Below are 23716 nucleotides of genomic sequence, written 5' to 3'. Positions count from 1 at the left end.
GGCCTGCAGCTGTCCACAGCATCACATTCACACTAAGACTCTCTGAGGGACATAGCTCTGACTTTCTGTAATATCATATAAGTTACACTCTGTATATTGTAATAGTTCTGAACTGTATATCTGTTCTTCATAAACACATGCAGAAATAACAAACAGCCAGTTTACATGCAGCTAAAACAGAAGAATTGATTTAAACAAGCTTACAGTTATTAATCATAGTCACCAGTGCTGACAAGGACATCTTCCGTGTATCACAGGAGGAATTCTTAAGGCTGACAGCACACACTAAACAACTTCCCTTCAGCCTTCAGCTTGTCAGTCAGCACCAGAGAGGTGAGGCCCACCCCTCTTGTGAAAGAGAAAACCAATCAGAGTTTAACAATCTCCTGCCACTTAGAGAAGGCAGTCACCTGAATGAACAGAAGCTAAAGGGACCTGCCCCCCCCCCTACCAGGTCTACTGTACTCTGCTTCTGAGGCCAGAGTAAAGGTCTCTCTGGGTAAGATGCTCATCTGGAGCCACCTGACTCTCTGCCAACACGACTCCCAGGGAGAAGGACAGAGAGGGTGAGAGGGAGGTGAAGGGGTGCAGTGAGAGAGAGAGAGAGAGAGAGAGAGAGAGAGAGAGAGAGAGAGAGAGAGAGAGAGAGAGAGAGTGGGGGAGATGATATGGCTTCTACTGTCTCTTCCCTGCACACATCAGCCCAAGACAGCTAGTGCTCATTTATCAGTGTCTCTGAGAGCTGTCCAGCTGGCAGTGCAACGCTATCTGTTTATTAATTGAATTAGCCGGCATCCGAAGAGGCCCGAGAGTGTCAGAGTACAGAGGCAGGTCAAAGAGCCGAGGGGCCGCTCCAAAAGCCTTACCAGTTATGGTTACAAGCAGGAATAAGACAACATAAAAAAAGAAAAGGACCATGCATGTTTAGAGGATCAAACCAGTTTCAAAAGACAAGTTGATATTTAGATTGTTAAACTAAGACAGCATTAGGTCTGCAACTACAGTAACTACATTTTCATCATCAATGATTCTGCATAGTTTTCTTAATAATTGTTTGGTTAAGAACTCTAATTGTAAAAAAGGTCCATTCCCATTTCAAAATCTCAAAGATATTCACTTTAAGGTGACAAACTGACGAAATGATAGAGTGTTGGAGGGCTGGAAACAGCAATTTTGCTATTGTTGCAAGAAAAATGCTTTTCCTGTTAATGCAAATAGAAAAAGTACTGCAGGCGATTATTTTGATCTTGATCAACTATTTATTATATAATCTATTACAACTCCTCAGAGGTAAATCCGAAGCGAAACCTATCCGATAAAGCAAATAGATCCCAGGGATAATAGAACATATAACGAGGAGAGACAACAGACTACTTATCAAAGTTTATGGCAAGAATTATATTAATATACTCACATTTTTAAGTTGAAAGGAAAACACGTGGTTCAGATTGTGTCAAGTGAAAAACCTTACCGTGAAATATACTTGGTCCTGAAGCTACAGTATGTCCGTACAAGTGCCTGCTACTGCTCCATCTGGACTTGAGACTCCAGCTCAGTAAACTGTCCTCGGCCAAAACTTAAGTCTTTGCATCCAGAACCACAATGACGCAACTACGGGACGTTAGAAGAGCGATGATGAGCAGGCTGTGATTCTTAAACACCTTCATCAGCTCCCTAATGACTCTTTAACACATGGTTGTATTTCCCTAGACTGCAGTGCACTAAGCAAAATAACTTAACCACCACGTTCATTTTACTCTAATAACACACACATACGTATACATTTCTTCTGCAGCAACATGGCCGCTACAGAAAACAATCATTAAATCAGTGCAGGTGTTAGCCTGTGGCGGCTCAGGGCGCTCACACATGGGATGGCACACTGTCTGTCCTGCTGTTGCTGAGAATTGAAAAAAACACAGTAAAGACACATCAAGAAGATGAGCAGGCCATGACACCATAAAGACAATGTCAGCTTCTTCCAGGATACATTTATAAACAACGTACATTTGACACTACATTTCATGCAGTCTGTAAGTGTACTGAAAGTAGTGAGCTTATTGATTTTCCATTGTTAAAACACCATCTCTGGTTTAGCCATCTTTTGCCCAGAGGGCGGCTGTTTCCTCTGACACCTTTGCCCTCTGACCTCTCCACTCCCTCTCCTCTTGTTCAGCCTTTCTCATTTATGTGGTTTCAGGGATACCAGGTGATCACCCATTAATGATATTTATTAATGGCTGCCTCCTCTCTGACACGGGGGGCTTTGACTGATGTCCCCGTGAGTGCTCTGGGCACATCCTGAAAACACACTCAGGTTTGTCCTCGCCAGATGACTTCATATCTATTAACCCTGGGAGGATGAAGAAAGAGCACAGAGCAGGTACAAAAGGAGATGACCACGCCCGCCTCAGGATGGGTAAATCACACACAGCCAGGTCAGGGTGAGCACTTTTATTCCCCTTAAAAGTGGAGCAGTGTACTATCAGGGGACCTGTGGCCCTCTGGCGCCTTACTGCAGGTTGGAAAGATTGAACCAGTCTGTGGAGTCATTTTTTAAGTGCAAAACGATGACAGTTTCAAATGAAGATCTTCCGAGTCTATGAGGAAACATTAAAGCTTCTCTCTGTTGGTCTGCCAGCTTTTTGTTAACACTACACCAGCACAGTGATCATATTCAAGCACAGTCTGTGTAATTGAATAATATATAATAATTGTAACTTGCCCTGGCTTTATTTTCAGTGGGTCAAGAACCCCTAACTCACACTCTTAATCCGACATAGTTTCACCATCTGCAGTTAAACCAGGAGTTTTTCTCTTTTGCTTTGCCAAGCACTCAAAGGTTTTAAATCCATCCTTCCCATCTCCATCCCCCTTTACCCACCAGTGCCTGTGTGCAAAACCCTCTCTCTGTGCCCTAAAACTCCACACCCCCATTAGTTCCATTTTATTAGATTTCCCTCTCGCCCAGAGAGGCAGTAACGCCCCCCCCCCTTCTCTTTCTTTCCTCTCTGTCCTACACACACACCTCTTCCCTGTTCCTCCACCCCCTCTCCCTCTGCTTGCCAAGAGCTGGGGACTGTTAAACTGATTTCCTCGGGGAATGGAGAGGCAGACAGTCTGATGGGAGGGCTGTAATGCCGCCCCCTCTCTTGCCTCTCCAGTTCTGGGCCCGGCTGATCAGAGCCGGGGCCGAACAGACCCTCCCTGTGGTTCCAGACTCAGACGGGGAGATGGATGCAGCCCGGCTGTTCTGCCAGGGCACGGCGCTCTGGTGGTGCTCGGAGGGGCCGTGGCAGTACGGTCGCAGCGAGACACACGCCCACTGAGGAGCATGCTCCAAAGCATGCACTCATACTCTTGGCAGCAGCTTCTCCTCTCTGTCAAGTTAATGGATGGGCCTCTGACTCTGGTCTGTATATCCCCACTGTTCCCTCTCTTGTAAAGCCCTGCTCTTGTGCAGCCTACATAGTTATCACTACACCCACTGCCACAATCTTGAATACAGAGAATGCCTCTGCAAGGAAGACAGACAGGGCTTTAATAGAATAATAAACACTAACTCATGTCTTGGTCTGTGGCATCGAAAGCGACAGGCAAATTAAGTGTCGTCATGCTAATTAGAGTAACATGAAAAGGGATGAATTGAATCAAACATAATTTGAAAAACACTTTAAATAACAGAAATAACATATTTTGGCTCAAGTAGGACCGTTAACTTCCGACTCACTTTTAAGATATAAATAAGCAGTGTTCCTATTTGTGTTTGGATATCTCATTCAGACGGTGAATATAAATACTCACATTTCAACAACATATTTAAGCTATTTCTGTTCAAATCTTCATTGGTATCACACATTGTTAAGACACCCACAGGCACGAGATTCCTCTTGCGCTCCAACATGAGAAGCAATGTATTTTCCTTTTGAAGGGAAGAAATAAAAAGAAGAAGGCTGTTAACTTTATCACCATGCTGAGGACAAAACAAGGGCGTCTAGAAAACAGAAGTGGGTCTAACGTAAAAACATTAACTGGTTAGAGAGATGAGGTAGTGACCTAACTGGTCAATATTAAATACACTTTATCAGCCAGAAAATATCTGACACGACAGGCTTTTTCTCCAATCAGCCCTCCAGTGTTTGAGTGGTTATTTCGGAGTTTAGGGAGGGATCTGATCACTGCTGTGGCTCCAGCGAGGCTCATGGTGGCTGGTCCAGTCCAGTCTGGCCCGTGTGGGGATGCAGCTGGTTTACCCAAGCTTGGCTCTTCCCATTCACGGGCCCTGAACCGTGACCAAATAGCCTTCACATACACCTCCCATCAGCACAGCTAAAACAACACGCAGTCATCCAAAGACAAACAGATGCGACACTGCACCACAACCGCCACATTCGTCCAAAACCGCACACACACAGTCACACCCAAACCTGCAGATCGTTAGGCACCCACAACTCAAATATAAATGTACCAACCCAAAGTCCTTAAAAGACCCCGGTGTATTGTAGCTTTCAATGTCAACCTTGTCTGCTTTTTATCAAATTTCAGAAGGCAGTCTTGTTACCACAGACTTAACTGCTTGGGTTGTAACTACATCCGTTTTTAACCAATAATTTCTCACAAGAGGCAATGCCTTAAATGTTCAATACTTGATAAATGTGAATTTAATATGCATTCAGGCATGTCACTCTAATCTATTTTAGATTAATGCAGTGGTGTTGTACTTGAAATGATCTGGCTCGGCCTCAAAACCTGTTCCTGATGAAGGGTCCCAATTGTCACAAAAATGGTATGTGCCACAGTTTTCCATAACCTGATTATTTTAGAATGATTACATACATCTTTATAGTATCCAAAGGCAGTGTCATCTAGCCTTTCTCATCATAAATATATTAAACAATGTAGAATAATTCATTGTTATCAATGATATCACATTGCTCAGCAAATGTAACCATAAGGGGTTTAATATTCTTCTATGGTTCAGCAGTGATGTTTAAGGAGCTAAAGCTGCTGATCGCATTTTTATGCAGACACACAATGCTTTCATAACTTATGAATGCGCTGTGTGTATAAATGAGGCATGTGGTTGAACTCATTGTTCATTATTACAACAAACAATAGGAATAACACAACAGGTCAACTGTCCATGTCCATTTACCTTTGATTTACTATTACTACATACAGTGTGTGGTTCAGGCACTCTGGCACTGGCAACACAGGGGAGGCAGAGACAGAGAGGCCCCTCTGTGGTCTGTGTCCAACACTGATAAACTGGCAGACACACATCGATCCAGCAGCTCCTCAGCCCTGCACTCCACTTTGCTGAAAACACTCGACTCCAGAGCAGTAAAGAGAAATATCGTATGTTTATCATCTTCAACCTTATCTGCATCCGAGACAATTACTGTTTTCTGTATGCAACATCTCAGCTTATCCATGCCTTGTGTGCTTGTTTGACTGCAGTTTATCACAAAGCCACACATTTCATTTACTAACCAAACATTTGTACATACAGATCTGTATCAAATACTACTAATAATACTATAATCTGCTGACTCTAACTTTATGGTTTGTTTTAGCCCACTTAGGCCACAGATGTGTTTTGACACCAAGGACGACTAATGCCAGAGAGGGTGAAAATACATTGAAAGCAACCACAGTGCACACACAATGGTGAGCATGCCCACAAACATATACAGTACACATATTCTAGAGAGCAGTGAAGCAGATTCAGCTGTGTTCTTAGCTCACCGTCCCTCTCCAATGACCTCATACCCTGACAATGCCACCATTCATACAGATGTTGCTTACAAAACCTGGAGTCAGACTCCTATTGTGTGCGCTGCTCCTCCCCACAACAAGAGGTTTAGCCAGAGGTGCTCCCCTACTACGGTGGAAGAAAATGAATGGATCACGTAACAGTGTAACCATTTACGCTAATAGTTTAACCGCTTACAAATGACTTCATACTAAGCTAAACGCTCAATCAATCACCATGTAGCGGAGTTCAAAACAGAAACATCTTTGGCTGCTTCTCAAGTTTTCTTTTGTAATTTATGAACAGAATATGCATTTTTCACTCTTTTGCTGCATAAGGTAACACTTGAACTTCAAGGCTTTTACCCCACATGCCTGTTTCAAATCTATAACTCTACTGAAACATAACAGTAAGTGTTGTGTAAATGAAATGTTAAAAAAGCTCCATTAGTGTGCTAGAAACACTTTGATTATTGGTCCTCCTGTGTCCTATGAAATGTTTCTTTAAGAGCAAACTGCTTTTTTCCCCCTCCTCAAGTAAAAAGGAGTACATTTAGAGCATGCCAGGAATTATGTCATCCACCCATCTAGTGCCAACTCCACAGCCAAGAGAGCTGCAGTGAAGGAACATATAGTACTGTTTACCTCTTAAAAAAACTCAGCACCTAGCCTGATGCTTAGTGACACATTGATTGTCCTTAGTAACAATGTAAACAATAGATAATTGAGGAGATAATAAATAACACATTTTCATACAACAGCACCAAACTGTTCGAAAAGCCCCTCTGTCTGAAATTAGCAGGCAAGCAGGATGTGTGGAAAGCATGGAGTGCATTTAAAAAGGACACAAAAACAATGCGGAATCCACCATTGACAGGAGTAAGGTCATATAGTCGCGCTCACAGATGTTTTTTAAAACCAGCTTGATAAGGGCCTGTTTGGGCTTCCCTTGTTACAGATGAGAACTGATAGTGAATGTCTTTCATCATACAAACAAAGACATCAAACCATCTGAGCAGGAAAGTATTCAGGGTAGAAAACAGTGCACATATGAACATGTGTTTATAAAGCACAGTTCCATGTATGAATGCATATGTGTGTAACCTTATTTCTCTGTTGTTTTTAAGCTGCTGGCTCTCTGTATGTGTATGCATGTCTGTGGCTGTCTAAGTATGTTACACAGTGTGAAGAGGATGACAGGGCCTGAGCAGTCTGTGAGTGTGTGTGTGTGTGTGTGTGTGTGTGTGTGTGTGTGTGTGTGTGTGTGTGTGTGTGTGTGTGTGTGTGTGTGTGTGTGTGTGTGTGTGTGTGTGTGTGTGTGTGTGTGTGTGTGTGTGTGTGTGTGTGTGTGTGTGTGTGTGTGTGTGTGCGACTGTTCGCGAGGTCCTGTGGAGAACCGGCTCTGAGCGTTGACGTAATGCTTTGGCCGCCGTTCTGTGGAACTTGGCCTCCTCTCTGTAGCGTTTCCTCTACGCTGCGAGGGTCAACTATCCCACAACCTCCAGCACACAACACGCACCATTCTATTCCCCAGACCACAACAGAGCAGAACACAGCCACACCCGGCACCACGAGCACCCAGTGCTTCGCAAGAAAGACAAAAAAACCCACTTGAACCAAAGCTAATAAAACACTCCCAGACAACCAGCTAAAAGCAACAAAAAAATACATAAGTCGGCTTCGCTGCTCACTTTAAACGACGGCACTTAAGGAGAAAATCAAAGATAGAAGAGAACAAAGATGGGCACTGATGCAGATACAGTCTTCGGCCCAGATAGCACAAACAGAGAGCTTAGATATGAGTCCCCAAGGGGCCACAGCAGTCCTTCGGCTCATTAACTATTTACACCAGAGACAGGCCTCCCTGCTGCTCTGGCCCACCACAAAATCAATTAGGGTTCATTAGCCCGGGTCCTGGGCATGCTTTCTCTGGCAGGGGAGGGTTAATCCTGCTACCGAGGCCTCCAGTGACCACAAAATATCAAACAATCACACACATATGAGCATACATGCATGCACACATGCAGAGGGGCTTAGGAAACTAGGCTGAGCATGAAGTGCTTTTACGGAACTCACTCATAATTCTTCCAATTTCTCACTCTCACACAGTTTGGTGTATCAGAATATCGATACTGTCTCTCGCCTTTCAAATCCCCTGCTCACTTCGCCTGTCTATCTCTTTCCTTCATGTCTATCAAAGTCCCACTCAATCCCTTTCTTCGCTCTCACAATGTAAACGTTGAGCAGAAAGAGAGGGACCAGGTCCGTGCCTCGGGGGTGTGGGGTTACAGTGCGGAGATTTCCCATTGGTGGAAAGTCAACATGGTCGGGGTAATGCGATTAGAGCCGGATTGAGAACGTCGCAGGGGACACATGGGCCTGATCATGGCCCGGTTATCCGATAGCAGGGCCGTATTTATCGACGTGGCCAAGCGCGGATATTACAGACATTAGAGACCCCGTCTATGCTTATGAAACCCGCGCTGGAGATCGCACCCCGATAACACAATTAGTCTCTCACTTTCTGTCCACAATCATGGAATTCCATCAGTTTCGTTCAGACATCTGGGAGCACAATCTCAATTGATCCACAATTGGTTGCTGTGCCTCACGTCTGAATGGCCAACTAACCAGAAAGTTGTATGGTCGAGGGGCCTGTAGCCATTTAGTGACTGCATATGTTTATGGGAGGCCTACCAGAGCATTTACAATTCAATTACACAGATAGGGGTGGGGGAAAAAAGAGCAAGATGTGTCTGGATGACGGCCAGGGGAGAGATAAGCCTAATACACTAATATTGTGTTACCCCAGCGTGTTACCATAGGAACAGTTGAAGAGATTCAAAGACTACAAAGACGATCAATCTTGAGAGAGCAGGAGGAAGAGGGAGAATTAAATGCCCTGGGAATGCTCCCGCTCTCCTCTATCAGAGCAATAACTCTTCTAATGACCTCTGCTACCTCTCTCTCTCTCTCTCTCTCTCTCTCTCTCTCTCTCTCTCTCTCTCTGCAGAGACCGCTATCAGTGAACCTTTCCAAACACAAAGAGCGGCCAATGTTTTTCATCATGGTTTGTGATTTTTATGATACCCAGATCATGACACTTTCTGTTATATCTTAATGTCTTAACCATTTTCAGGAATATTTATTTTGAAAACAAAGGTTGGCTGGTGGTCACGTTGCTACAGTATTAATCAGTTCCTATCACCTAGAGTGATACTGGTTATGCATTTGACATTAATCAGATGTACACTGCATTAGCAGTGCCAACATGCAAAGTAAAACTGAGTGGAGGTTTATTTTCTCCTCAGCTTCTTCGTCAGTCAGCCTTCTAACTCTCACTCTCAGTCTCGTTCCCACCGCTCTAACTGCCTGCTTTGTGAAGGATGAGGTCATTCGATTTTTTCCTTGCTGTGTTAAACTAGTGCTAACAAGTTGCAGGACCTACAGAACATGTTCTGTACATTAAGATATACATCAGGCAGTCGGTGGGCAGCGCAGCCACAACCATATAAAGGGTTCTTTATTCCAGCCAGAGTCTCCAGTGCTGCACTGGCAGGTTCAGACACAGCTTTGATTACACCCTAAATGATGAAATCCACACAGACCTACGAGCACAGCCTTGCTGGCACAGCCAAGTGGAAAAGAAAGTTGCAACACTTTGAGTTTGAGTGTGTGCACTTGTGTTTGTGTGCATAAATGTGTACGTGTCCATGTGACTAGATGCATATACTCACCAGTTTGGCTTCTGAGTGCATGGAGGGAATGTGAGCGGAAGAGCAGGAGTTGTTGTGGGCGGGTCCTTGCATACCCATCATATTGGAGCCCATAGACATTTGTCCCTCCATCTGAAGATTACAACAGCATGATAACGTCATACTACATACTGTGGAAATGTTATTCCAATGCAAAAAGAACGTTTTCACCATATGAATCAATACAAAATATTAATTTCACTATGATTTATGCTATTTTTACCCACAAGATGCTATCACTAGTTTTACAAAAGAGCATTTAAACCGTGAGACATCATGATTGTTCATGGTAAGCTGAGGGATGATGAGATGAGAGAGTATCAGAGCCTGATTTCACATGACAGCTGCCCTGTGCACAGCTCTGTGTGATGATAACTGGAGCTGACCCAAAACAGGAAGCCAGCACGGAGGGACTTAACACAGGAAGCCGGTGCAACAGGGGTGTGTGTGTTTCTGATAATAGTGTGTGCAGTGGCGGTCAGACTGACACATCAAACCCCAGCTCCTCTTGGTACAGGGTGTGTTAATAAAGTAAACGAGATGTAAGTAGGTGTGAGATAGTTTGTATGAATGCATTAGATGTGTGTTACTGCCTGCATCATAGTGACCCTGGTCAGTGTTGTCATGTGTCACAGCTGAGTCCTGAATGTGAGGAAATCAGCTGGTTAAGCCAACAGGGGTCAGAGGTCACTCGAGCAGGGCGATGATGTGAGCAGTACATGCAGGGAAGAAGAAAACCTCTGTGTGTGTTTCTGCATGCACGTGTGTGTGTGTGTGTGTGTGTGTGTGTGTGTGTGTGTGTGTGTGTGCGTGTGTGTGTGTGTGTGCGTGTGTGTGTGTGTGTGTGTGTGTGTGTGTGTGTGTGTGTGTGTGTGTGTGTGTGTGTGTGTGTGTGTGAGTGTGTGTGTGTGTGTGTGTGTGTGTGTGAGCTGCTGTGGCCTCCCAGCTGCTGAACTCTGGGTGGTGTGATTGTCTCCACGGGGGAATGGCCCCTCTCCACCCCCTTTGCCTGACCCCCCGCTCTGCCCCCCCCCGTCCGCAGAGATTCAGTCCTAGAACCTGACACACAGCCTTAATTGCACTAAGTGTGTTTTGTGTAAAAATATCACCCAAACCTGCACCCCTTTCCTGAACCATCAATCTTCCCCAAAATCGCGTAGCTCTTAATTTAATAAACATGGGAGGTTTTTTTTTTTCATACCATAAACAGAGGCTGTCTTGTGTTACAATGAGAACATATGTTGTATCATTAGAATCCTGATACGAGGAGCTTTCTTCGGGTTGTTATCATTCCCAGCTTCCCAATGTGGCTCTTGTCTTGCTGGCTTAATTACAAAAAAAGTCTACGTTCTAACCCAGAGATAGAATCCTTCATTTTTACAGGATATCATTTCCTTATAAACTGTGGTAAATAATTTGAATGGGGAGTGAAAACATCCAAAAGTAATGCATAGTTTATGTACAGTCGGATTTCACACTGTCGTCACATATGAGTAAGGGACTGCTGCATGTGTGAGTGAGCCCGTTGTTGTACTCACAGGCATCAGCACGGCGGAGGAGCCCGGCATGGTGGGGTCTGGCAGAGTTCCCGGCATAGAGGCAGGCAGAGGCTGTCTCTGTCTGTTTCGTAGGTGCAGCAATGAGGACAGAGAGCCAGGGACAGGCCTGGGAAGACACACACAGAGAGACATTCAGAGGACTTCAGGTTTCACACTGTTATAGATAAATGATGTTACTGTTGTTCTTTATCATATAACAAAACCAACTAGTAACACCGCTATGGTGCTAGTTTGAACTTCTCCTGTCAGCCATAACTGTTGTGTAAACAAATAAAGACTGCTTGATTTTAACATAGATGTAACCATATCTGATAATATGTGGTACACAGGTTGAATATCACTTGTAGATCAAGGTCTACCATCTCAATGTATTACTGGTAGAATATCCTAAGTTGTCTTGACAGTAAAAAGGAAAAATATATATATATATTTAATTAATTAATTATTAAAATATGAATTATTACAAGTAATGTATCAATGCATATACAAATACTACCCGAGAAATTAAGAAATATTTTATGAGATTATTTGTGTTATATTCATATTCATGATAATCTATCTTTAAAGGGAAAGTTAAAATAGTTGACAACATCGGCCTACAAACTACACTATAATGTGTGAAAAACCATTAATTTAGTGTTTCATTTCTCTAAATACATGCTGAAGTTCAAAACTTAATCCCAATCTATTTATATGCTACGTTACATATAGACAGAACAGAACAAACTGGTTTAAACTTGAAAAGAAATTCCCACAGTTATTCATTTCACAATTGATCAATTTCTGTGAAAATGATTCCTAAACTTCTTTTTCATTTTCTACCAGTTTGTCCAACTCTAAAGACATAATGGAAAGCAGAGTGTGTGGCTGCGTATTCATGCTGCAGTTGAAAGCTGAAGCATCTGGCCATTTTTGGATTTACTTTAAACAAGTACATTTCATGTATTACAATGAATAGGGATGATGGCGATGATTAATGAATAATATTCGTCAAAACGACCACATTTTGTGCATGACAAGAGTCACTTTTGAGAAACTGCTTGGCGGTGGGAGCACTGTGTGGGGGGGAAATTCCCTCTTGCTGACCACAAAAGCGTGTGCGAACCAACAGTCCTATCCACACACATGGCCGCATTAATAAATCACATTTAAAGATGAGGCCGTGGCTAAACTTAAACTATTGACAGCAGTCTTGTCACAGTCATCGACTCAGGGCTGCGGCCATCCAAAAACATAATGACATCATTTATACAACTGGCTTCAAATCCCTGATGCAAGAACACTGATTCCCAGCTGCAGGGAGTTACACCACCCGCATGCATACAGTAATAGTTCAGTCCTGAGCTTACAGAAACAGCATTCGCTACTTGATTCTTAAACAACCTGTATCACAATAATCAATAAGTATCCAGTTCTAAGAATTCAGGATGAAAGCCAGTCAATAAAGCTCCATTTCCTAGAGCGTTTAGAAGTTAGTGCAAACAAGACGCATTTAGGTTAATATAATTGACCACATCATAGCCTGGATTACCGTAGTAGTGAGAAGTGAAAGAGTGATGGCCAAACGACGACGGGGGGGGGGGGGGGGGATGGCACCAGAGCAAACGCTCCCCCACCTGAATAAATACCTGTATTTTTCCAGACCTAAATATGTGCATTTACGCTCCAGACATTTTAGATTGCTCCACATACACCCAGGACCATTACCATCCCGACTGTGTGTCATTCCTGTCTAACATCCCAATTTATCACAATCACACTCATTTAACAGCACGTATGACATCTGAGCAACGCTGCGAATCCAAACATTTCCACATGGGAAAAGTCATGAAAGTACAATGAGGTATGCAGTGTAGCCGCGAGCTACATCAACACAGTTTCCCTCTGCGTTTAAACTGCCAGCGTCCAGGAAGAAATAACAGTCACAAGGCAGAGGCAGTGACACGCTGTTGATTTTCTAAATAAAAACAGTTTTGCTGGATTTGTATTCAGTATGATGGCTGCCTATGAGGGTTTTTCTTGCACTGCAGAAGTCGAATGAGATTTGTGGAAGATGTTTTTGACCAGAATAAAAAGCAAACACATCTTTAAAACTATGCTGTAAATCTTTCTCGATCTCTCTTAACAACTTGAAATTGGCTAATCCACAGGATCTAATTTAGTTTCAAAACTGGCTTGTTCAATACATCCAATTTATATTTGGATAATACTGGATACCAAATATTTAACACATTACAACGCCATCCTTCGCCCGCTATGTATAGTGTGTGAGAAACACAAATATTCTCTCTCATCTTTCAGACTACAACTGTCCTTCTTTATTTATGATAAGACAAAACAATCCATCACAGCGCTAATTGTGACAGCCAACCAGCAAAGGTCAGAGGCTCAGGCAGGTCACTGGTTTTTGCAGGTCAGGATCCCGCTTTCTAGAGAAGAAAGGCTCCTTTGAAGACTGTACAGGTTGAGCTGCTGGGTCTGTCACCTGCAGCAGAGCAGGGGGAGGACAAACACTGCGTCCTTCACCACCACACACACCAAAACACAACGTGGTTGTCCAGTGGGCGGAAAAATCTGACAGCACTTCCTCCGGGGATTAACTCAGTTTTGTGTTAACCCCTGCTAATAGATACAGACGTTTCAGAAAATAGCCACTACGAAAAAGATCGATTGAATCTGTCTTATTGTAAAGAGCATTTCCACAATTGTTTTTATCAAGACCAACAATGTTTATTCATTTTTTTTGTTTTACAACTTTGCCCTAATATAGATAGGTTGAAACCGGCCAGTGTTTTCTTTCTGTCAAAATAATGGCTTTAAAATAAACAATATACACTTTCTTTACTTACTTAAATATATGTGTTTCTATTTATATTTCTTCAATTAGTTGAATAATTTCATTAACTCAAACACATGTCAGCTGCAGCCCTTAGTATCCACACACATTACTCTATTGAAATGCATAATGTCAGCTGTAGCTTGTGATGCAGGGTGTCCATTATCAAAAAATACCTTATAATAATTGAAGTGGTTCATCTTCTCAATTCTTGTCTGCCTTCTGTGTTTGTGCACCAGAGTGTACAAAGATTTTAACAGATTCATGTTGTGTGTGAATAAGTCCATGTTCCAGTGTGTGCATGTGTGTGTATTCATGTGAGTGAATAATGACAGGCTGTGGCTCCACTGAGGGGATTGATAATAGCCGGGCTGGGGGCCCCAGGGGAGAGCAGGTAGACACTCTGCAGTCCTGACCCTGCACTCTCACATTACTGAGTGCCTCGCTTTCAGCCCGGCTCTCCTCCACAATCCCCGCCCAAGAACCACCACCGCACCACCCCTACACCCCACCTTCGCTCCACCATGACATCACTGCTAGACCCTTCTTCTTTCCCTGAGTCTTTCTTTTGCTTTTATCTCTTGTTCCAAAGTTTATTTCTCTAAGTTATCCTGCGATTTCCTCTCTTGTTCTTCTCCTCCTGTCATTGTCTTGGTAATCCTCTATAACTCTCTTCTGGACCCTTTAGAGTCCCCACACCTCAACTCAAGCCCCTCTGGATTTGCTTGCTCTAACCTACAAATCCTGCAGTTTGCACACACACTAAGCTTTACTGCTCCAATCCCCACAGTCCCAACTCCAACACAAGCACTGGAGACTTTAAACACAGGGGCTTGGCCGCCGTCCAAGAAGAGCAAGAGCGGGAGAGAGAGGTGCAGTCAGTCCACTGACTCATATCCTTCCCTTTCTGACTCTGCTCCAGCAATGATGTAATGCTTTTGGCTTTTCGCCCTCCCCCACCCTGTGCCTGCCCACCCCCAGATTTCGTCCCTCCCTCCTCTCCTCATGCTTTTCCCTCTCTTTCCCTCCTCGACTGGTCCAACATCTCTGCGCTCACTCTTCGCTGAGTGAAGTCACTGCGAGCTCCGGGTATACACAGCAGCTAAAAACTTTCGAACGTAACCAAAACAGCCCAGGGCCAAGTTCCAGACGTTCGGGAGACGGTGGTGCAGTCGCCATGGGAACGGAGGTAAACAGAGGGAGAAACAAGGGCCTCAAACAGCTTGCAGCTGCCTGGCTCTCTGAGTAAACACTACACAGGACCTGCCCCTGATTTACTGCCTTTAATCACTGGTGGGAGGAGAGTGCCATGGGGTTTGGACTGAGGAAATAATATGAATCTGATCAAATAAATCAGCCCTAATGGGTTACGACACAGGCTGACTTTTATTAGCGGGCTAAAGGAGGGATGGATGTCGGGAGGGCGCTGCGCTGGGATGGATCTGGGATGGGGTGTCCTCACACTAGGGAGCCTCAAGCGGAGCTTAGCCGCGTCAAAGCACAGTTGAGAAATGGCGGTGGTTTTAACTCTGGAGCAAATTAGCTTTGTGGTATTTGTGCACCAAATAGATGATGGTTTTCTTTTATTTTCAACAAAAGTAAAAAGCATGCCACTACATTCCTATCAGCATGAATCAGAAATAACACATCTTGTTACAAGCAAACCTGGCATCTGTCAGCAACACCTTACTGATGTTGTAACATTTGGCTAGAGCGCCCCTTTCACTTTCAATGATACTTTATTTTCTCCCTCTTCATCTGCTATAATGTGATTATTAATTAACCTGTTTGACCCTCTCTTTCTTAACTAACTTCTCATTCTCTCATCCAACCCGATGCCGTCTTCCACTATCAGTCTGATCCTTCTGATCTATTTCAATTTCCATCCTCATTTTCCTTTTCAAAATCTTAGTGAATTCTTTCCCACACCTTCATTCTTTTGATTGCACTTTGTTCACACTTCCATCCAAACATGTCCATATTTTCCTTTTCCCTTTGAAGGCCCGACTGGTCTAGAACACCCATGTCCCCACATGTGATGCCTCTCTTCTCTCCCTCTTCCACCCTCCTGATCCTTAATTTCCTCTCCTCCATCTACCTCCTATCCCCCTCTTCCTTTCTTCCATCCACCTCTGATCCCTTTCTTCCTCTGCTCTGTCCACCTCTGATCCCCCTTTTCCACACTTCCCTGCGCTGTGATCCCTGCGCTCCCCAGAGCTGTGAGGCCTGTCCCTGTGTGTGAGTTGCTTGTGCAGGAGCCTGCATGTGTGGTGGCCCCGGGGCAGGGATGACACAGCCCCGCTGGAATGAGAGGGAACAGAGTCTGGGCGTTCCTCTAGAAACGCACTATTAAACCCACTGCAGTACACAATGAGCTCATCTTAATTCAGGTCAGATGTACATCCTGCATTCTCTCTCTTTGCTTTTCTCTTGTTCCTTTTATGTAATTGATTATATTGTATACCTTTGTTTTTCTTTACCTTTGTTTATGTGTTCTTTCCTTTCCTCTGCCTGCTCCTACTCCATGTGCATTAACCCTACAATTAGCCCTACTTTCACCCATATTTATCTGTGGAGAAGGGCATTTGTCAAGTTAGAGCATGAGGGCACCTCAGGCATTTGGTAGAGGTCCCGCACTCCTGCTCTCAAGGCAGACTTCCCTCCTTATCACCACTTTGTGAATGCAATCTAATCATAAACAATAATAAGGAAAGTTTTGTTTGAATTGTGAAGTTCAAGTGAGGTCAAAGTATGTCCACGAAAAGCCCATAACTCTCCGTAGAGGTGTGGAGACTTTCTCTGTTCTGGCGCTGGTACAATGGGTGTTGAAATCAACATGGTTGTTTTATCACATGCTTGGGAAAAAAAGTGTTATGCAATCTCTAAAAATGTGATATGGAATGCATCCTAGAATCATAAAAGCTATCAGCACGGTACGGTACGCTACCATTGAGTAATTGTTCCGTAACTTCAGAAGCATTATATGTAAGTATATTTTCAAAATATACTGTATCTGATAGAAAATGCAAACACTTTAATTGCAAACAATTGAAATTACTTAGTCATAGTTTTGCTTTCAAATTAGACTTCAGATCTGGCTGAATTTATATGATGATCATAATTTATGTTAAGCCAAAAGGAATTTAAATGTGATCAGTGAAAAATATTCTTCATGAGATCTTTTACCCGTTGATTCTTGATAATCAATCCGCATATCACCAGATCTTCTTCAGAAAACACAGGAAGTTTAAATGCATCGCCCTATACATGAGCTTTCTATGAGACCTCGCTGTTTTGAAGGCATGCAAACCAACATCTATTTCTGCTACTTCTCTTAAAGGCAAAAACGAGGAACTGAAGGGGCCGATAGCTCTGAGGTGTGAAAGATATTGTGCATTTGAAGCATCATGGGAAATATAACCACAAATTGACTTCCTGCAGAGCTTTGCAAGCTCATGTGACCAAGTTAAAGTTGCACAGCAATAGCAGGGTGGGAAATTATCAACGAAAACATGAGTCCTCTGTAGAAACTTGAAAGAAGTCGCTTTAAGAAGCTGCTTTAAAAATAAAAATAAACTATCTATCTCAAATTGGCACAGGAATAGAATGACACAAACTTCTCCTAAAAATCACTTATCTAAGGTATCAACGACAGTATCACCATTTTATAAAAGCACCTGTTTTCATACACGGCCAAAATTGATATAAATGATTTAGGATTACATCATCGTAAATTGATGATCAGGTATTTTACAAAAACTCTACAGTAATCACTCCTCACCAGCTGCATTCTGGTTGATTGTGCTATGTAATGGAAAATAATGGACTGAGTTCCTCTTCTGAGCCAGAATAAAAATAAAAAAGATGTTTAGTGCCTCCTGCCAACACCCATACCCGCACATCGCCCCTTGCGAGTTAAAGGGTGAGGTTTCCACAGAATGTTGTATCTCACTTGGTTGATTGGGAATGTCCAACGTATTTAACTCTGACACAATTCAGCACCAGATGTTTATAATTGAAAAACAGAAAACATTCGAATGTGTTGGACGCTGCTTTTCTTTGTATGATAATGATAGCCGTGACATTAAATTCTGCTGGCTGGTTTCTTGTGCTTGGATTTAACACTGGTTTGTGTCAGTGCGGCTCCCCAAAGACTTTGTTAAGGGACTTGGAGCAGGAGGAGAGAGAAACAGAGAGAGCGGTCCTCAGGTTTCACAGCTGCAGGCCGTGCTCAACCCTAAAGTAAATGGACTTGACGAAAGCCAATCCTAATTGATTCCAAGCCTCAAAGCTCTTTAGTAAACATTGTGGAGCAATGAAAATGACTTGTTATCCTAATTCATTGGATGCTCACGCCGCACGTTCAGAAAACAAAGGAGGCAAATGGAGATGAGGTTAAACTGACTTTTTTGGGTGATTTTCTTCTAACGTAGAGATATATTAACCATAACAATTACATTAGCAGGTCCATAAAGTGGATCAAAAGCTGTATAGCCGTGTATGGATCACATACTCAAACAAGAGTGCTTAACTGAATAGGATAACATTTTATAATACTCTCTCAGATTATTATGTTTAAAATGTAGCATAAACATTTGCACAGGCAAGAAGAGACATGGGAAATCAAACTTATTGGAGACTACAGTTGAAGTGGCTTAACATGACAACAGGGAACCCTTCCTCTGACCTTCAGTAGTGTCCCTAACACTCAATCAGGACACTTCACTAGCCCGTGAAGTGTCCAGTTGTTCTGTGTGTGGGAAGTTCCTGTGGAGAGACCCTGTGCTCGGAGCCTTTGGTTGGCCCTAATGGCTTCCTGTGGAAGCGCTGCTTCTCAGCAGAGGGGTTTCCTAAACTCATTTTCCTGCTGATGTGAACATTTCCAGGCTTCTTGTGTGAATCTACCCATCCTATTCATGTGTTATACCTTCATAGTAAACAAGTTACGCTTCTGCAGGTTGAGCACTTACAAGCACTGCGCGGGAAATTCCTCAAATAATATGCCACTTAAAATATAACTGAGGCTTACAGTTTTAAATTACCACTTTATCGCATGCTCTGATTAGTTTTTAATGACAGGTGAAATCAGGTGAAGCAGGCACAGCAGAGTCTAGGTTACTGGCTGTGATTTCTGCTCCTCCAAGGGAGTGAAATTCCATCCCTGTCCTGGACAAAGAGCCTGACGGGGTGTCAGTCAGGCTTAGTGATGCGCCTCACATCCAATATTCACAAGCTCCTCAAGCTGTAAATCTACACAGGACAACCTCAACACAGCACAGGCCTTACACTGAGCCATCTCAATGTCTAACGTGCCTGTCCTGCCACAGGTCTGGTTTACAGTAACAAAGCCCTGGCACATGTTTCAAGGTGGTTGGGGTAAAGGCATAAGGAACAAATGAGGTCAGTGGAGTATCTCTATAACATCCAACAGCTTATTAATGTGTGTGTGTGGTCATGATTATGTTTTTGAGATATAAAGACAAAAAGTCACTATTACCCTTAAAGACCCATTATGGTTTAGTTTAAAAAACCATATAGCTTAACCACACACAGTATGGTGATATTAATCATCATGGTCTGATTATGACTGCAATTAAAAATCCTTTAAACTTCATGAAAAAGTTTATGACTGTGTGAGATAATAAAGCAGCACACCACTCAGATTGCAGTCTTTATCAGCTGGTTGTTTTACACCTGTAGCATGGCAGTGCATCAGAGAAACAGAGCTATAGTTGCGGCTGACATTCCCATACAGTGAAAGGATCTATTTTAGAGCATGAAATGCTAAACCGCTGTAAAAGCAGTCACAGCTAAGACTTCAACAATGAGCTCATCTTGTCCTCCGGGACCCTCTTTGGCATGTTCTGCTGTGGGACAATACTGAATGGACAGCAAAACATGAATTGCAAGCCCTACACTCGCTGCTCCAAATGTAACAAATCCCTGACATTACCTCAGAGACTACGGAGGGATGACATTCCTCATGGACACGAAAGGGTATAACCTAAGACTGTCAATCTTACAGGGACGCACTTGAAGTGAAAGGATACATCCTCACACTCCACAGATAATTAACAGTCTGTCAGCAGTTAGAGCAGTGCCTCTACCACTCAGTCAAAGATTCAAAAATAAAAACCCACAAAAAAGAATTTCCCTTCTTTTTCTTTTACGAGTTTAATAATCATTTAAAAAAAAACTTTGGCATTTTACTGGATTCTTCGGCCCAAGCCTACTCACCCTATCTGTCTGTTGGTGGATGGAGCCTGAGTGATGACGGAGCTGGACTGAGGGGAGGGCAGGGCCTGCTGGATCACGATGCTGGTGTCATGGTTGCCCATCCGCGAGTGGGACTGCTGGTGCTGGCCTGACTGACCGTGCAGCGAGATGGTCTGCAGCGAGGGAAGGGGAGAGAAAAGCAAGCAGAAAGTAAGGAAACTGTCACATTTTTCCCAGCTGAGGGAACGTTTTACTTTCAGCACAACTCAAACACTTCATCTGTTTGGATCGGTAATGAGGAACATTGTAGGCTATCATTCCCAGGCTGTTGCTGCATTGAGGAAACATTAAGAGTCTAATGAAGACCATGCTTCCTTATTGTTTTGTAGCCCAGCAGGACCGTTTGTTTGTTTTACCAGTTTGTTACATGTGATCTCACATATAGTACATCCCAAAATAACCATGTGCATTATTCAACAAAATATGTCTGAGCTCAACGCACATACAGTATCTTGGCATAAAACAAACATCAAGTTGAAGTAATTTGCATTGAGTCAAATGAGAAACAGCCAAAGAGAATGATCAAATACAAAAAGGAAAATACAGGCAAAACTTTTCATTTATGTACAATTGCATTGTCAGTCGCTTTGGATAAAAGAGTCAGCTAAATGATATGTTATATACGTGCCCAAGTGAAGGAAAGGTAAAAACAAAGTTTATCAACTACACTTCTCACTCTTTACAGACACACGACTATTGGTAAAATTAATATATGACTATTAATATTCATAAAGGCCGATTGCTGTTTTCTTCAAGTTTTAAGCTCCCACTCTGTTTATTGTGATATGCACTTTTAGAGAGTCTTGTTCCGACTAGCCTCCTGCTGATTCAGCAGAGCCTCCCATCATAAACCACACAGGCTGGGGAGGCGAGACAAGGCTGACCTGAGCACAGACGAGCTCCAGAGCCAAACCACCCAGCCGACAGCTTAGCTGCAGCCTGCTCTGCACATCTCTCCAGACATTAGATAAGCAGTCTGTCTTGTGGTGATTTGACTAGTACCTATGTTTCAGGTGAAGCTGCCTCAGGGTGGATCTATAATGCATAAATGACCACGTCTTTGGTCGAATGTGAAAATGTCTGGCCAGGTCATAAACGTTGTGTCAGGGGTCTGCCTGTATGTCTGGGAGGAAATAGGAATCTCTTCATGAGAGAGCGCTGGAGAGCTGTTTGAAGTTACAGGTGGAGAACCTGATCTTCTTTCTCCTCGTCTGTAGTTGGTGACAAATCTCCAGCTGCTTACCCTGTCCGTCACTGTCAACAAGACTGGTGGGGATCAGTGAGTGCAACAGGTAAAAACAAATATTACGTTGAAATATAGGAGGTGTATAAATATCTGCGGTCATCAGTTTTTTGAACAAGCTAGCATAGTGTGGTTAAATGAGGTCAAGGTGTTGCAAATCTATAAAAAATGGTGTGCATCAGCTCGTAGTGTGTGGGCTGCCGTTGGTGACATGACTGATGATGGCAGCAGATAACAGTTCATAACCACCTGACCTAACCCCTGTGGGTGGCTGTGGGTTCACCTTGTTTTTTTTTCAACCTGAGGCTTTTTTTTTCTCACAGTACCTGTTTACTGTCCTCTTCTTCCTGTGCCTTGCAAAACTCCTGCTCAATGGAGCAGTCCAGCTCACTGAACAATCCCACCTCCTCACAGTTCTTCAAGAAGCGTGTTGGCGTGGGCGTCTGGTCTGGAAATCAAAGACAAGGTTTTTTAAGTTTTACCTTCAAATCAACAACTGTTAATAGTGTTTGTCAGGCTGCACATACAACATGATCGTGGACAGCAAAACACTACAGCTTATGGAGTAGAGCAGCATGCTAAATTATTATTAACATAAATGTCAGCTTTAAGCTGCATTTCATCTGCAACCCATTGGCAGGTCACCATTGCAACGAAAACAAAAAGGACAAAGCAGCAGCAATCCAAAAGGACACATGATACAATAATACACAACATTAAATGACACGCTATGTTAGCAAGACATACTGTATATGTTAGATTTGTTATAATGATGTTATCAGATTTGTTTGTTTTTCTATACTTTTTTATGTGTTTTTTGCTAAATGTGTTAACAAAAAGTACTATCAGGAGACGGGGGTTGAAGTGTGGGAGTGTCTTAAGCAAAATTCTGTTTATTCTTGTTATTTTGGGGTCATATGGACCACAGTTCGACTACAAACTCAATGCAGATCTATATTGATACGAAAGTATAATAATAGTGTATTGTTGTTCTGTATTGCAATGATTTTAAGAAAGAAAAACACTCCATTCTGTTAGCGAGTGAGAGATACTGTGCTTGGCAGCCCCATTCCAGCTGATAAGGTACAGATCCCACCTACTGAGTGGGGGTCTCATTTGTTGAGCTCGGTCAAGCTGTGGTATTCAACTTGACGTTGTGGGGGGTGCACAGGGATCAGGTTTCAGACAGTTGAAGGTGATTTTAGGATCAGGCTTGTTTCAAAGGCTAAAGGCATACTTCATGGTCTGTTTATCCATTCTGGCTAGACTGAGGATTGACTCAAACCTTCAACATGACTTGTTTAACCAAAATACAGTTCTACTACAAATAAACTTCTTCCATTTCGAACAGCTCAAGCTTTATAAATAAAAAGGAGAGTAAGGTCAATTTTTTGTTGAGGATAACAAGTATGAGTCAATGGGGCAGGGGGTTAAGTTTGGGTCGACAGTTATATTACTCACATTTTAAGCGGAGACCGTTTAGTCATCAGCTTAGAGCAATGTGTTGCTGAGCTAAAATAACATACCATTTACTTTATTCTGAGTTTAAGGTCTCTAAAAGAGAAATGGTAAGAGATATAATTCAGACAACAAGCGATAAGAACACCCGGCCTAGAAAATCTGATCCTGCTGTCCACTGAGCGTAAATAATAGAGATGACACAATCACGGTGGCGTGGCTTTCATCTAGTGTGACCTGGCTGTTTCTAGGAACGAAGATCTATACTTATGGATCGGCCTTGGGTTGACACTTATGTAGCACACAATCTGTGTTTCTTTGAACAGTAGATGAATGCGCCGATCAGCATGTCACCTTAGGCGTATACACAACAATAACCTTAAAACACATGTTAACCATCTTCCCCTACAGTGGGATCAAGACTAATTATTTATCTAATATATCATATTCCAATTACTTGTATATAGTCTCTCCTTGCACTATTTCTATTCTATTTTATTTGTACTTACTTGCACTATTTGAACTATTTGATCTGTTTTATTGTGTTGCACTGTTGGAGGAGCCTGTGAGAGATTTTCATTGATATATCTACACTGTAGCCATGTACACATGACAATAAAAGCCTTGAATCTTGAATCTAATAATGATGGGAAAAGTTAATCCCACTTTAGCTTTACACGCTTATTTCTCCAGACACACGTCATCACCTCCTGAAGTGTGCGTAAAGTGGTATGCCCTGAACAAAGCTAAAGGTAACGTGTGTCCTATGATTTACATTTCTGTAAACAACTGGTATAGACACGCCATGAAGTTTTCTGATGATAGACAAGTGTGT

The 23716-nt window shown here is 42.9% G+C and overlaps 1 protein-coding gene across 5 annotated transcripts in view; it reads right to left on the bottom strand.

Moving 5' to 3' along the window:
• Positions 1-23716, bottom strand: part of creb5b (cAMP responsive element binding protein 5b) — a 43242-nt gene that overhangs the window by 8261 nt on the left and 11265 nt on the right. For all 5 annotated transcript variants that reach the window (XM_079640551.1, XM_079640550.1, XM_079640549.1 and 2 more), the window contains 4 exons: positions 21750-21871; positions 20142-20293; positions 11048-11174; positions 9492-9602 (listed from right to left, as the gene is read on the bottom strand). In XM_079640551.1, coding sequence (XP_079496677.1) covers positions 9492-9602; positions 11048-11174; positions 20142-20293; positions 21750-21871 — 512 coding nt within the window. The remainder of the gene's footprint in view (positions 1-9491; positions 9603-11047; positions 11175-20141; positions 20294-21749; positions 21872-23716) is intronic.

This window comes from Notothenia rossii (assembly GCF_949606895.1).
Source record: "Notothenia rossii genome assembly, chromosome: 7".
Taxonomy (NCBI): domain Eukaryota; kingdom Metazoa; phylum Chordata; class Actinopteri; order Perciformes; family Nototheniidae; genus Notothenia; species Notothenia rossii.
The sequence above is the reverse complement of the archived record's forward strand: the minus strand, read 5'-3'. Positions and strand labels throughout refer to the sequence as shown.